This window comes from Macrobrachium nipponense, chromosome 32 (assembly GCF_015104395.2).
Source record: "Macrobrachium nipponense isolate FS-2020 chromosome 32, ASM1510439v2, whole genome shotgun sequence".
NCBI lineage: Eukaryota > Metazoa > Arthropoda > Malacostraca > Decapoda > Palaemonidae > Macrobrachium > Macrobrachium nipponense.
Window position 1 is genome coordinate 34,060,679 of NC_061094.1, and position 12,799 is coordinate 34,073,477.

General features: G+C 38.5%; 1 protein-coding gene across 3 annotated transcripts in view; it reads right to left on the bottom strand.

Moving 5' to 3' along the window:
* Positions 1-408: 408 nt before the first annotated feature.
* The window catches only part of LOC135207337 (major facilitator superfamily domain-containing protein 6-like), a 77,451-nt gene continuing 65,060 nt past the window's right edge, over positions 409-12,799 (bottom strand). For all 3 annotated transcript variants that reach the window (XM_064239049.1, XM_064239046.1, XM_064239048.1), the window contains exons 3-7: positions 6,246-7,306; positions 5,949-6,123; positions 4,167-4,406; positions 3,047-3,202; positions 409-1,411 (exon numbers count right to left, since the gene is read on the bottom strand). In XM_064239049.1, the coding sequence (XP_064095119.1) occupies positions 1,215-1,411; positions 3,047-3,202; positions 4,167-4,406; positions 5,949-6,123; positions 6,246-7,306 (1,829 nt within the window). In that variant the 3' untranslated portion in view covers positions 409-1,214. The remainder of the gene's footprint in view (positions 1,412-3,046; positions 3,203-4,166; positions 4,407-5,948; positions 6,124-6,245; positions 7,307-12,799) is intronic.

Here is a 12,799-nt window from a genome sequence, read left to right on the forward strand (position 1 = left end):
GTGGACTTCTTAGTCAAAAGGTTAGACCCCACCGCCAATAACTGTGGAAACTGCTGCCTTACAGGTGGACTTCTTAGTCAAAGGTTAGACCCACCGCCAATAACTGTGGAAACTGCTGCCTTACAGGTGGACTTCTTAGTCAAAGGCTAGACCCCGCCAATAACTGTGGAAACTGCTGCCTTACAGGTCGACTTCTTAGTCAAAGGCTAGACCCACCGCCAATAACTGTGGTTGATGACAGCAAGGGCATGCGGTGGTAAAAACCCCTTTGTCAAATAATAAACCATGTAGGGATAACGGTGGGAAAGAAGACGTGTTGTTGTGTGAAAGGCTACACTGCAGTAACTTCATTTCGTGACTCACCGCTGTATTGTAATGACTCAAGATAAGGGAAGTTAAGAAAACAAGTTTATATAAATTACAGTTTTATTACCTTAAAAACTAATAGTGATTTTTACTCCGTACATAATATCGACAAAAATAAAGCATTTACACGCGTTTGTACTTCTGCAGACATGAAACAATTTTGGGGATAGTGTCAGCCTGATATTTGTTCACAAAACCGTCGATTTCCAAATAAATAAGTATTTAAAAACGACACTGGTTAAATAGTTTGAGATGAATTTGGGTGGCGATCATATTCGGATGCATTGTGTATCAATGCCTGCACTGATACTGAAATACCCTATGAACCTACATTCTACACAAAGAGCACCGGGTACATCACAGTTTCATCATTTCTGGGATAACAGACTCCCTTTCCATTATCATAATTGTTATTTTCTAATACTTAAAACAACTATCACTTTATCCGAGTTGGATATCATAATCTTTTGGCGACAATAGTGACTCGTCAGGGATGATGCAGCTTCCATATAAATATGCCTTTGAAATAGTCTCATAATACCCTATGGAAAATACAAGCATGCACAGCTGAGACTACTCGCAAGGCTCGATATAGACAGATGCATCATTCGGAGGTTACATACTGAAGATACAAGATCATACATCATAACGAATGTGTCCAATAAGAGGCCTATTCCACACGGGAGAGTTAGTACCTATGATTCTGTTGTAAGTAAACTGAGGCTATACTGACTAATGACGAAAACGCGTCGTACGCTACTCGCCGCTAACATTCCTCCCTCGTTTCCTGTCATGAGTGAACAAAGGAGGGAAAGAGTACCTTATCAAATGAATGCAGTCGTACATCGCTACTCGACTAATTTCTCTTTGGCGTCTTCCGGGGGTTTGTCGTAAGCCTGGGGACTCAAGTTGCCGTTATTGTCGTTAGGCGGCAAAGACGAAGTCAACGACGTTACCGGAGAATTCAAAGGAGCCTCTTCGTCCTCTGCTGGGTATCCGTGGTCGTTGCTTCCTTGGGCTACGTATTCACACTGGTCGCTCGCGTCTGTCAGAACAGAGAAACAAAGTCAGCTGAGCCAATCATGATCATAAAATGTTAGAATCACATTCCCAAAAGAAAAATCCAGCCTAGTTTGGGCAAAGTTGCTACTTTTAAGTTTTAAAAAAACATAATAATTAAACGGTCAGAATGGTTGGAGAGCTGCTGACATATAAGGGTAGTAGCACTCCAATCGAGGTATATGATACAATACAATAAATAAAAGGCAATCAATTAAAGGGGAGCTTTGTAATAGCTTCCTTGCAACTGTCCTACTGTATGTTAATCGTAATATTATAATTATGTAACCTCTTGAGTGTGGAGCCGTGATCTCCGTAACTAGCTTGTAGACGTAAGAAAGTGTTTCGTTTTCGAACAGCAAAATGTAAATGATTCCCTTGTCTCGCAAGAGATTACATACAATATTCATAATAAAATGCTGTCCGTCGTGAGAAGCTCGACCCGAATTGTAACGCATTATGTTATTAACAGCAACCAAGAAAAATTGCTCTGAAGAATAAGTTCCTTTTTAATGGCTAACTCCTGTTTGCAAGAAGTACGTGCCGGTGACGAGAGCGTCACAAGGATATGTAAATGTTTGATTATTACACTGCACTTCATCATTCTTCTCTCCCGTAGGAGGTTAGTGCCCTCAGTGCACCTCACACGGTGCACTGTATGCATTACTTGAGGATATTTGCAGCGTCCCTTCGGCCCTTAGCTGCAACCCCTTTCCTTTGTGCTGTACCTCTGTTCGTATTCTTCCTTCAATCTTACGTTCCTCCCTATTCTAGCAATTGTTTCATAATGCAACTGCGAGATTTTCCTCCCGTTACACCGGTTAAGCCTCTCACTCTCAATTGTTCTTTCAGCGTTGAATGACCTCAAAGGTCCCAGCGCTTGCCTTTCAGCCTAAGTTGTATATTCTGTCTGTTCATTCTTCTCTCCCGAATCTTACTTTCAAAAGAAGGTCAGACCACAAAACACGTCAGCAAAAAAATTTAAGAGGTGAATTATTCATACGACTGAAGAAAGAAAGAAAAAAAAAAGATGCGTGACTGTTCTGACAGGGCCGCTGGCAAACAAGATGATCTCGTTTCGTAAGGGCAACTTCGTTTTTCTCGTTTTAAACTGAAATTATATTCTTCCTCACTCCCACCAATTTGTGGAAATTATGGAAATCGGTAACCTCTTTCACCTGTAGTTTATTATTCAACAAGGTGAAAAAATAGGGATTTTTTAAACGTACAGCGTCTTGATGTGATCTACCCCATACAGGTATCCGTGGAAGAAAAATCGTATTGAAAACATAATTATACCTTAACTATATACTTAGATCATAAGGGCGTTTAATAGTTTAACAGTATTTGCATAAGAAAAAAGAGCCACATTTAAATGTCAGGAACGGTTAAACGATCCATTTACTTATGTTGACATAAATAGCAACATTAACTTCAATCATTTCTCAAGGAGCCATTTTTTTATTCAGTAATTGTCAATTTCGTCCTGATAAGCTGCAACAGCACAAGAAGCTCAGAAATAAGAAATGCAAATTGGAATGGAAGAAAAACGATGCATCACGATAAGTATATTAGAAGATTGTTGAAGATGAGCTTAACCACAATTATCCAATATACTCACTGTCGGAGCGATGGACCTTTAGCCTGTCTCTGGCGAGATTAGCGATGATGAATACCAATGTGAAGGAGAGATCAAAGAGGCCCAGGCACATGTAGGCTTTGGAGCCCCCGAACTTCTCTAAGAGAACGCCCCCGATCAGGCCTCCTAGAGACACACCTGAAAGAACAATGGACACATTAATACACACAATCTTATGCCCAACTACCGATACTACGTCCTTCTGCCATTAAATGAATCCATTTCTTTCACTCACGAAACATTTCCCAATCACGAACCCAAGGACGCTGGTAGCTTTGTTCAGTCCAAGAAAGTTGTCGTTTTTAAGACAGACACTTTGTCTTTCCTCCGGACTATTTCTTTTATTGATTTCCTACGACTTGCCAAGGCTTTTTTTGTACTCTATCCAGTTGCTATATCTGTGGCCTCTCTTTTTTCCACGTTTTCCCATTAATGTTAAGTTCCCAACATTTAATATCTATCAGCAAATGAGGCCTTATCTAATTTATTTTTCTGGGGTATGTTCAGTACTGTAAATACACCAGAGATTTGTAACCTCCCAAAATATCTGCGTGTATTGCACAGCTCATTTACCACTCGTTTTAAAGTTATCGTTATGGTCAGGTTCTTGTTAATTTTCTGCGGCCAATTTTACCACATCCCAAAAGTTCAGGCCTTCACCTTGATTCGTTTTCCAGTTGCGGCTTTTCAACCGTTTTTTTTTATTTGTTTATAATACTTATGCTCTTCTAACAGCAACAATAAGTTGCTCTTTCGCAACTTGCATATTTAACATTTTCGCTTGAAAACGATCGCCGGCTGATCTCGTGTTTTCACTGAAAAACACTTCCTGTTCAGCTCTCTATATCCTTCAATGCCTTCCGTTGACTTTTCTCGGTTAACAATTCGCACTCATCCTTTCAAATGTTAGTGAAGCATTATCAACACAGCACGAGTATTAACTAAATAATAGTATACCACCTGAGCAACTTTAAAGCTAGTCAAATTATACAATTCTATTTATCTACACGATCTATAGTCCATGAAACAAATGGCACTTTTACCTTAGCGAGGATATTCAGCAAAAACACGTTTCTCAAAAACGATTTCCCTGATTACTCACCTCCAACGAAGGTGGACTTGACAATGCCCTGAATAGTGGCCTGAGCACCCTTGGGTGCCAGGGCGTTGGCATAGGTGATCATATTTGGATACAAAAGACCGAATGAGGGTCCGTGGAGGAACTCGATGGGCAGGAAGTACCAGGGGTTGGTGACACAGGAGTACAGGAAGCACCTCATCGTTAATATTACCAATACTCCGGAGAAAGTGCGCACATTTCCAAGCTTCTTGATGATAAATGCTGTAAGTAAACAAATATCGTTAGAAACATACAATACATATAAGAAGGTTGAACTTTATGTATATACTATATAGACAGTATATCTGTACATAAATTCTTCTGTTAAAGCAGGATACGTCTCAATTATAGAAGGCCCATTAAAACACTCTGGTTTAAAGCTAAGGACTATTTCGGTGGACCACCCTTGAAAAGGGTGGAAGTTGGTCCACCGAAATATAGTCCTTAGCTTAAGCCAAAGTGTTTTAATAGACCTTTATATATGCACATTATATACATGTGTGTACGTATCTATGTGAATGTATAACCTCATCCTGGTGAGACCCAAAGTTAAATGCCCTCTAGTGTCAAACTAACCTAAGAAAATGTTCTTTAGTATCATGATAAAAAAGAAGGAGGAGACTGTAAGAATGATTTCGTCATAACATTACTTAGTAAACCAAGGGCGGTGTGTGGTAGGATGCTGATTGTGAACTGGGCAAATGGCAGAAGGATTGATTAGGTTTAGACATGGAAGAGGGTGGGTGGATTGAATGTGTAATAAGAAGCAGTAATACGAAATTCTTGCAATTACGAGGAAAACCTGCATGTAATAAGTGGCAATGTTAAGGGAGTTGAGGAAATGTGGTTTAGAAGAAAAGTTGCTGAGAGCAACTGAAAGTTCATATAATGGAAGTGAAGTAAAATGTTAGAACTGACAGGTGGGAGAGTGACTAGTTCGGTGTAAAAATGAGTCTGAGATTTGGTTTCGTCATCGTTCAAGGTTGTGTTATATCTTTGCGGATAAAATAATTTGAACCCACACCTTTATTTGGACATATTGGCTGTGGGTTCGGATTCCGTCACAGGCATTAGAATTTTTTAGTTTGTTACCTAACTTGGATCTTAGGCTTTGTAGTTTTCTATATATATATATATATATATATATATATATATATATATATATATATATATATATATATAGGATATATATACCTATATATAATATATCGAACTACAAATGTCCTTTAATATCTAATTCGCTCTACCTCGGAATTAATATATTTTCATATATGCTTAACCCGGGGGAAATTTATTAAGCGATAATAGAATTGGCGATCGACTGGCGCGAACCAGCGACCTCCCAATTCCAAGACTGGCAGTGAAGCCTTAAACCACCCCGACACCGGTGTCGGGGTGGTTTAAGGCTTCACTGCCAGTCCTGGAATTGGGAGGTCGCTGGTTCGCGCCTGTCGATCGCCAATTCTATTATCGCTTAATAAATTACCCCCGGATTAAGCATATATGAAAATATATTAATTCCGAGGTAGAGCGAATTAGATAATAAAGACATTTATAGTTCTATATATATAGGTATATATACTATATATATATATATATATATATATAGGATATATATATATATATATATATATATAATATAATATAATGTAATATAACAGTAATATATATCAATATTCAACGTAATGCCCAATCTGTATACAGCATTTGACATCATAAGACTAAAAGTAACTCTATGAAACTTTAAATAAGAAGAGAACTTACAGGACAAGAACAAGAATGGCACCTCTCCAAAGAAGCATTCTATTCCCAGCAAAAGGCCTTGGATGAGCTTAATGAAGTTGAAAGTAGGATCCCAAGCAATTGCTATATCCTCCACAACTATGAAGAAGAAAGTCCACTGGGTGCCCATTGTAATTCCTCCCACCATAACGGTCAGCTGCGGAAGAGATTGAAAGTTATGCCTTGAAAGATTGTCATGCAAATTGCATCATAAACTGATTTTGCTCACTCATCGTGCCATAGCATTCATTGTAAAGGGATAAGGCAAACGAGGCTTACCAAGAAGACAATCATCTTGAAGGAGCACAGAGCATGTCCCACGATGCTCGCCTTCAGCTTCTCTTTCTTCGGTACGTCGAACTTGATGATGAAGGAGACGAAGAGGTTGGCCACAAGGAAAGTGATCGAAATGGCCACAACCGGGGTATAATCCACTTCAGACTTATTGTGAGAGAAGTAGGTCACCAAGGCTCCACTCGTCATCCCGATCATACCCCAGGCTAAGCTGCCCCATAGACGTTGGTGCCCATACTTGTGACGATTCTTACCCAAGAGGAAGAAGCAGACAGTATCTGCCATCGTGGTTGTGACGCCATTGCCTGCGTAAAGAATCATCATGTTCATGAAGATGACCCAGAACTGCACAGAGGACAGCAGGTAATTGATTGTGACTTTAGCCGTCTCCACGTACGAAGTCTCGCATCGATATTCACACGTCGTTTTGTAGCTTTCTCTGCAACTCACGTTATAGAGTTCCGAGAAGGTCGACGTTACGTTCACTTCAGTGATGATCGTGCAGTTCCTCGAACTGCAGACGTTATACTCCGACTGATGCTTGTCCAGGGTCAATGAAAACTCAGAGGGGAAATGCAACATTTCCTCACCGTCCCCATCAGGGTCGCCGTACATTTTACACCGCAAGTTGTAATTGATATTCATTTGGTCCGTCATGAACGTTGTACTACTGTTATCATTTGCGTCGCAGTCATTCAGTGTAGTAGGTTTCGACACGATATCATACCAATAAGGGTTCGAATGAGGACATACGACAAACTTAGCACTATCCTGAGGGCACTGAAGCGACAGAGTTGCCAACAAGGGGTCTTTTCTGGGCTCAGGTACATTTGGCATGAAGAATACTGACGTGAAAGTAATGGTTAGCGTAAACATGCCCGCCATGAAGAATACCCGGTGGAGTTTGAAGTAGTCAGCCACTGTGCCCACCAGCATGTTGGTGGCAGCGCTTGTGAGGGGAATGACTGTCCATATTAGGCCTACGCCTCCTTCGGAAACCCCCTTTTGCCGGATCAGCGCTGGCAAGAAGGGGAAGAAGGACATTCCTGCAACCAGAAAAAAAAAGTCTGTTAGCACATCATAGATACAAAGCAACTTTTGAAAATCTGACGATTTTTTTTTTTTTTTTTGCACAGTAATTGTTTAGACCTTTGATACTGTAGTAGTTTGTTTACTGTATCAAAATTAGTAACAAAAAAGCCTTCGAAGAGATGACACAGGTCAGTCTAGGTGTGTAAGTACAGGTAAGGTACGGATGTGGATATATATATATATATATATATATATATATATATATATATATATATATATATATATATATATATATATATATATGTGTGCGTGTGTGTGTGTGTGTTTTGTGTGCGCGCGCACCTGGTTAGTTATGTATGTACAGTATATGTAAATGTACAGATGGAGGGGCTAAATGGGGATGACTTAAAATTTAGGGATCTTACATAAGTGTTTCAAGTGTTCGTTGTCATTCGTTTGAATTGCTAATGTAAAAAATACAGTAGGAAAAGAATGAAAATTGAGTCAATTTATGAGTGGTATCTGTGAAATCTGAGAGGGCGAAGCGTTTTTATTGCATAGCTGGTAATAATGGATTTTCTGTAGTCCAAAAAGTCTTAATGTATAGTAAGTGTAGATATTTTATCTTGTGTTACACTTACAGTACAAGCTGGAAGAAACAGACACAGAAAGCATTCAGAAAATAAGCCGCATTTTGTATTCCTTTTATATAAATCTAAGTTTTGATAAGTTTTGTACACTGCATTGTAAACATTAACAATAAATAATCATATAGGGAATTTCTTGGCAAGCTTCCAACATCCTATAGCTCTGCGTGTTGGATGATATACCGCAGATAACCACAACCCAACATTCCTTTTATGTGGGTGCTAATGTTGGGTCGGTTGTCAAGGTCCCTTAGAATCCCTAAATTATAGACTATAGACCTCACAGCAAATGGGCACTACGACCATCTCGGAGAGGAAAATTATACAGAAAAAAGCTTTTACATATTCATCAAGGGACTGCTCGTAAAATAATGCTCTGCAGAACGATTCGGGAAAATTTACTCTTCGGGGAATTACACAGTAAACTAAGAGAACAAGTTTCAATGAATAATCTTTACTCCCTTCTCGCAGTCACAAAGGAATGAACAATTCACTTGCAAGCTTATGTCACCACTCATTAATATTCTCTCTCTCTCTCTATACACACACACACACACACACACACTTTCATAGCATCCACTTTTTTCTTGTACTTGAGAGTGGCGACAGGAGGTGTTACCATTTCAGTTGTCAGCTGGTATTCTCAACGGGTCAGGTTGCCAGCCCCATGTCCTGCATCATGGATATTCAAGGGTCTTATGCGCCGACGGGTTCTGCTCTGTCTGGTTTCTCAGTTTTATAGCTAATCTGGTACTGGCTCGGCCTACCGCTGTCAGAGGTAGTTGATCTAACAGCGCTGTTAGAGTTGGTCGACCAACGGCATAACTACTGATGGGTATATATATATATATATATATATATATATATATATATATATATATATATATATATATATATATATATATATACGTTCGTACGAGAGAGAGAGAGAGAGAAACCCTGGGAACAATTCTAGCCTAGAGGTCTACTTCATGACGCTCAACAAATAAAAAGAGATAATACAATTTAAGTCGCTAGCGCCTCTAACAAGAAAATTGGTGTCAATGAAGAGAAGTGCGAGTGAATGGATAAAAAAAAAACACTAAGAAGTTACATGGTCGAGTGAAATTCATAATTTAGACAAGAGCTTGAGAGAGAGAGAGAGAGAGAGAGAGGGGTAATTGTTGCTGCCCGGATAAGTATCTATCCTAATTTTAAGTCATTGTGAATCAAAGGAGACTTTCCTGCTGACAATGCATTTTCAAAGACAAGTTCCTTGCTTCAATGACACTTAATTAATCAGTCAAAATCTTTTGTAAGTACGTTTTAGTTATATGTAACGTACAATATGGAAGAGCTGTATTTTTTTAATAACATTTATGCACCTACACAAATTTAAAGTTCCAGTATGAAATGACATTTTGATATCCAGTGAGATGCAAGAAATGTAATCTAGTCAGTTCTCCCAATGACACATCCTTTAAATCCCTTGACTGATAGCTTTTTTTTTTTTTTAACTTGTTTGCACAACGATGTAACGCTCATAAAAAATGCTCATAAGACCACGCTATACAAATAAAATTATTATTTCATGTTTCGAATTCAGCCGAGTTCACTTATCTCGACAAGATAATTGTGTTTCTCTCTCTCTCTCTCTCTCTCTCTCTCTCTCTCTCTCTCTCTCTCTCTCTCTCTCTCTCTCTCTCTCTGTCTTTGAGTGCTAAGTTTGTGCTCAAGAAAGGCTTTTAATTGAAATTTCTGTAAAAAAACTAATTGAAAACTCAATCACTTTTTATCCTTTGGAAAAGAAACGACTGCAGAGTCTGAAATAGGTGTCAGCTTCCATAATACTAGAGTAATAATTGCACAAAGTTTTTTTGAACAAACTGGTTCTTGATGAGCTATAAATAATTATGAAAAGGGAAAACGAGACTTGCCTTCATTTTGCCTCTTTCCAAAAACGAGCAGAACTCTGGTTCAGAAGTAAACGACATAGCTTCAGAAGGTGGTTTACACCTTACGAACAGTCTTTAAGCCACAACACGAGGCTGGAAGTACTATTGAAGGTGGAATTATGGAAAAGCACACAACAGACACCTAGAATATTGCTTGCGTCTGAAGCGGTCTTACGTGTAAGGTTTGATTAAGCTATAATATATAATCACTTCAACTCTAGACTCACGGTACACGCGGGCACTGGAGATATTATTCTGGCTTCCACACACGCAGACTAATCCTCATGTTCACATGAACATTTTATTGCATGAAGCAAAACTCGGTTGGGTAATACTTAATAAGGGAATTGGCATTAAGACTAACAGTCCTGGGCAAATGTGAAAGCAGTATAATGGTAGGTTTAGGAACAGACTAATAAAACTGATTGGGATACTCAAGTATGTCTGGTGAAATCCTGATTTAGGTATAGCGTAAGTGCACAGCTCGGTAAACCCTAATAAACTGGGCGAAAGTTTGGTTAAACTAAGGAGCTAGAATGATGGTGAAAGAAGTCAGGATAGGTGGCTTAAATTTGTTGTTATTATTATTATTATTATTATTATTATTATTATTATTATTATTATTATTATTATTATTATTGACTAACACTTGAAATAAACGTAAAAGACGGCAGTAGGTGAAATATTTCGCAGATGTTGTGTCAAAAGCAACACCATGTACAGTATTGCCAAATAAACAACAACTGCTAATGCCTGTTTGCGATGCAAAGCACGTGAAGCATAATCAGTGTGGTATGAGATATATAAAGTCTTAATTCAGCTTCACGTCCCACTGACCTCACCACTACTTGATTCGTTCCAGATCTCCGTTAAGGCATTTTAGAAAAAATTGCAAGAGGAGTAATATAATCTGCTTACTATGCTATCTTATTTTCTAGGTCAACAATCATATCCCAATAAAGAACAAAAAAACAACAATGACTCACAGTTGTGGTATTATAGATCCAGCAGGTTTCTGAGGACCTTGTGAAGCTTAAGGGCTGGTAGTAGCGGGCTTGGGAAACAAGTATAACGATGCTCTATATCATAGTGAAAAAAAAAAGTAGACAACGCAAAACTTTTGCTTGGGCGTTGTAGTCTATTACCGCCGTGTATGCCTTGATGATATAGTTAGCCATCAGCCAAGTGACAAGGCTGTCGTCAAGAAACAAGGACGTCTTGTCTTCATTTAGTGTAACTTCCCTGGACTATCATATCAAGATTCCTCACGACATGCCACATGTATATCAATTCCGTAGCCATTAGATAATAGTTACTTATAAAATTTTGTTACATGGACTGAAAGCCCACCAAAGGGCTTTTTTTTTTTTGATTTATATGGTTGCTGTAGTTTAACTCTACAAAAAGTGTTCCATGTTTCATCCGCTTGTCAGAAAGCCGAATACAAGAGAACATTCAGCAGTGGAACACTGATTCGCATAGCAAAGGTATATTTAACATTGTACTGTAATTTATTTTTATTTTATTCCTCTGTATTTATGATAAGATAAGTACTATGTAAATAATGTACAGAATTTTGTTATATTTTCATAATAAAAGATATAAAAAAATGATTCGCATAGCGAATTCTTGTCCAAGCGATAAACATTGTAGATAAGCTGTATTACAAATATGATTAATTGTGTAATACGACAGTCTAGCAACTTTGCACAATAAAATTCTCGTCATGATAAAGACTGACAATTGACATAAACCTGATAATGACTCACTTAAGTAGCTTGTTAAGTCTGGCCAGGATACACCCATTGCGAAAGTGATTTCATTGGATTATTACAACCTGTCAAGTTCTATGACAGAACGGAGCAGATTGGAGAAATTCATGAGATTTTGTCCATAACCAACCCTACAGATGGGTTAAAGTCTAGCCAGGAAAGTCTAGCACTTTGGTAGGGTCCAGTTATAAGGAGCTTAGGTATGTTCAGAATGATATAGGAAGCAGCTTGGGAATAGTAAAACCCCGAAAAGCTGTCGCCTAAGAAGTTGAAACCATATTAACTGATTGGTGACGCTGGGTCGAATACGTTTTGAAAACCACATGAAAGTCCTATATAGAGAAATCCGAACAGTGGTGAATGAGTTAGCGTACATTCATATGTTTTTGTGAGTAGCGTTGATGATAAATATCGTAGTCAAATAATATAGCGAAAAGCAGTCTTACAACCTGATTAAGTCTGAAAGGCTGGTAGGCACTTACAGAGTCTGTGTAGGATATCATTTACTATAGTAGATTCATATCAACCGTGCATTTGATGCCTTACGACTTTCCTGATTGGCTGTTGATCAGCCAATCACAGGGCTGGAAACTCTCAGTCTCTCGAGAGAGTTCACGTAGGCAGGATGTATGCTCTACCTCTCCTCAGGGATATGTTTGAAAGACGTATCCCTCACGGGCGGTGGAACATACATCCTGCCTATGCGAACTCTCTCGAGAGACTGAGAGTTTCCAGACCTGTGATTGGCTTATCAACAGCCAACGAAGAGTGTCGTAAGGGACTGGCTAGACATTAGATGCACGGTTGATATGAATCTACTATAGCTTGGGGAAGATTTGGTTAGAACTATGTTTGAAATTTAAGGAAATGCTAGTTATCAATCGTTCTAGTAATATGATGCAACATTGCTGGCTGGGATGGAGTCGATTAGATAAGTAAAAGTCCAGATAACAGTCAGTCGGATAATTTATCGAAAGTCTGTCACGAATATGTGCTAATGTGAAAACATGATTGCGTATAAATTTTACAACCAAAGTGTACTTGGAAATCTAAAGGCAAATTTTCTCCTCTTCATTGCTATTAATTTCCTTACGTAAATTCTTAAGAATTTTTATCTTCTTTATTTGCATAGTATTATCAGGTTAATACGAAAC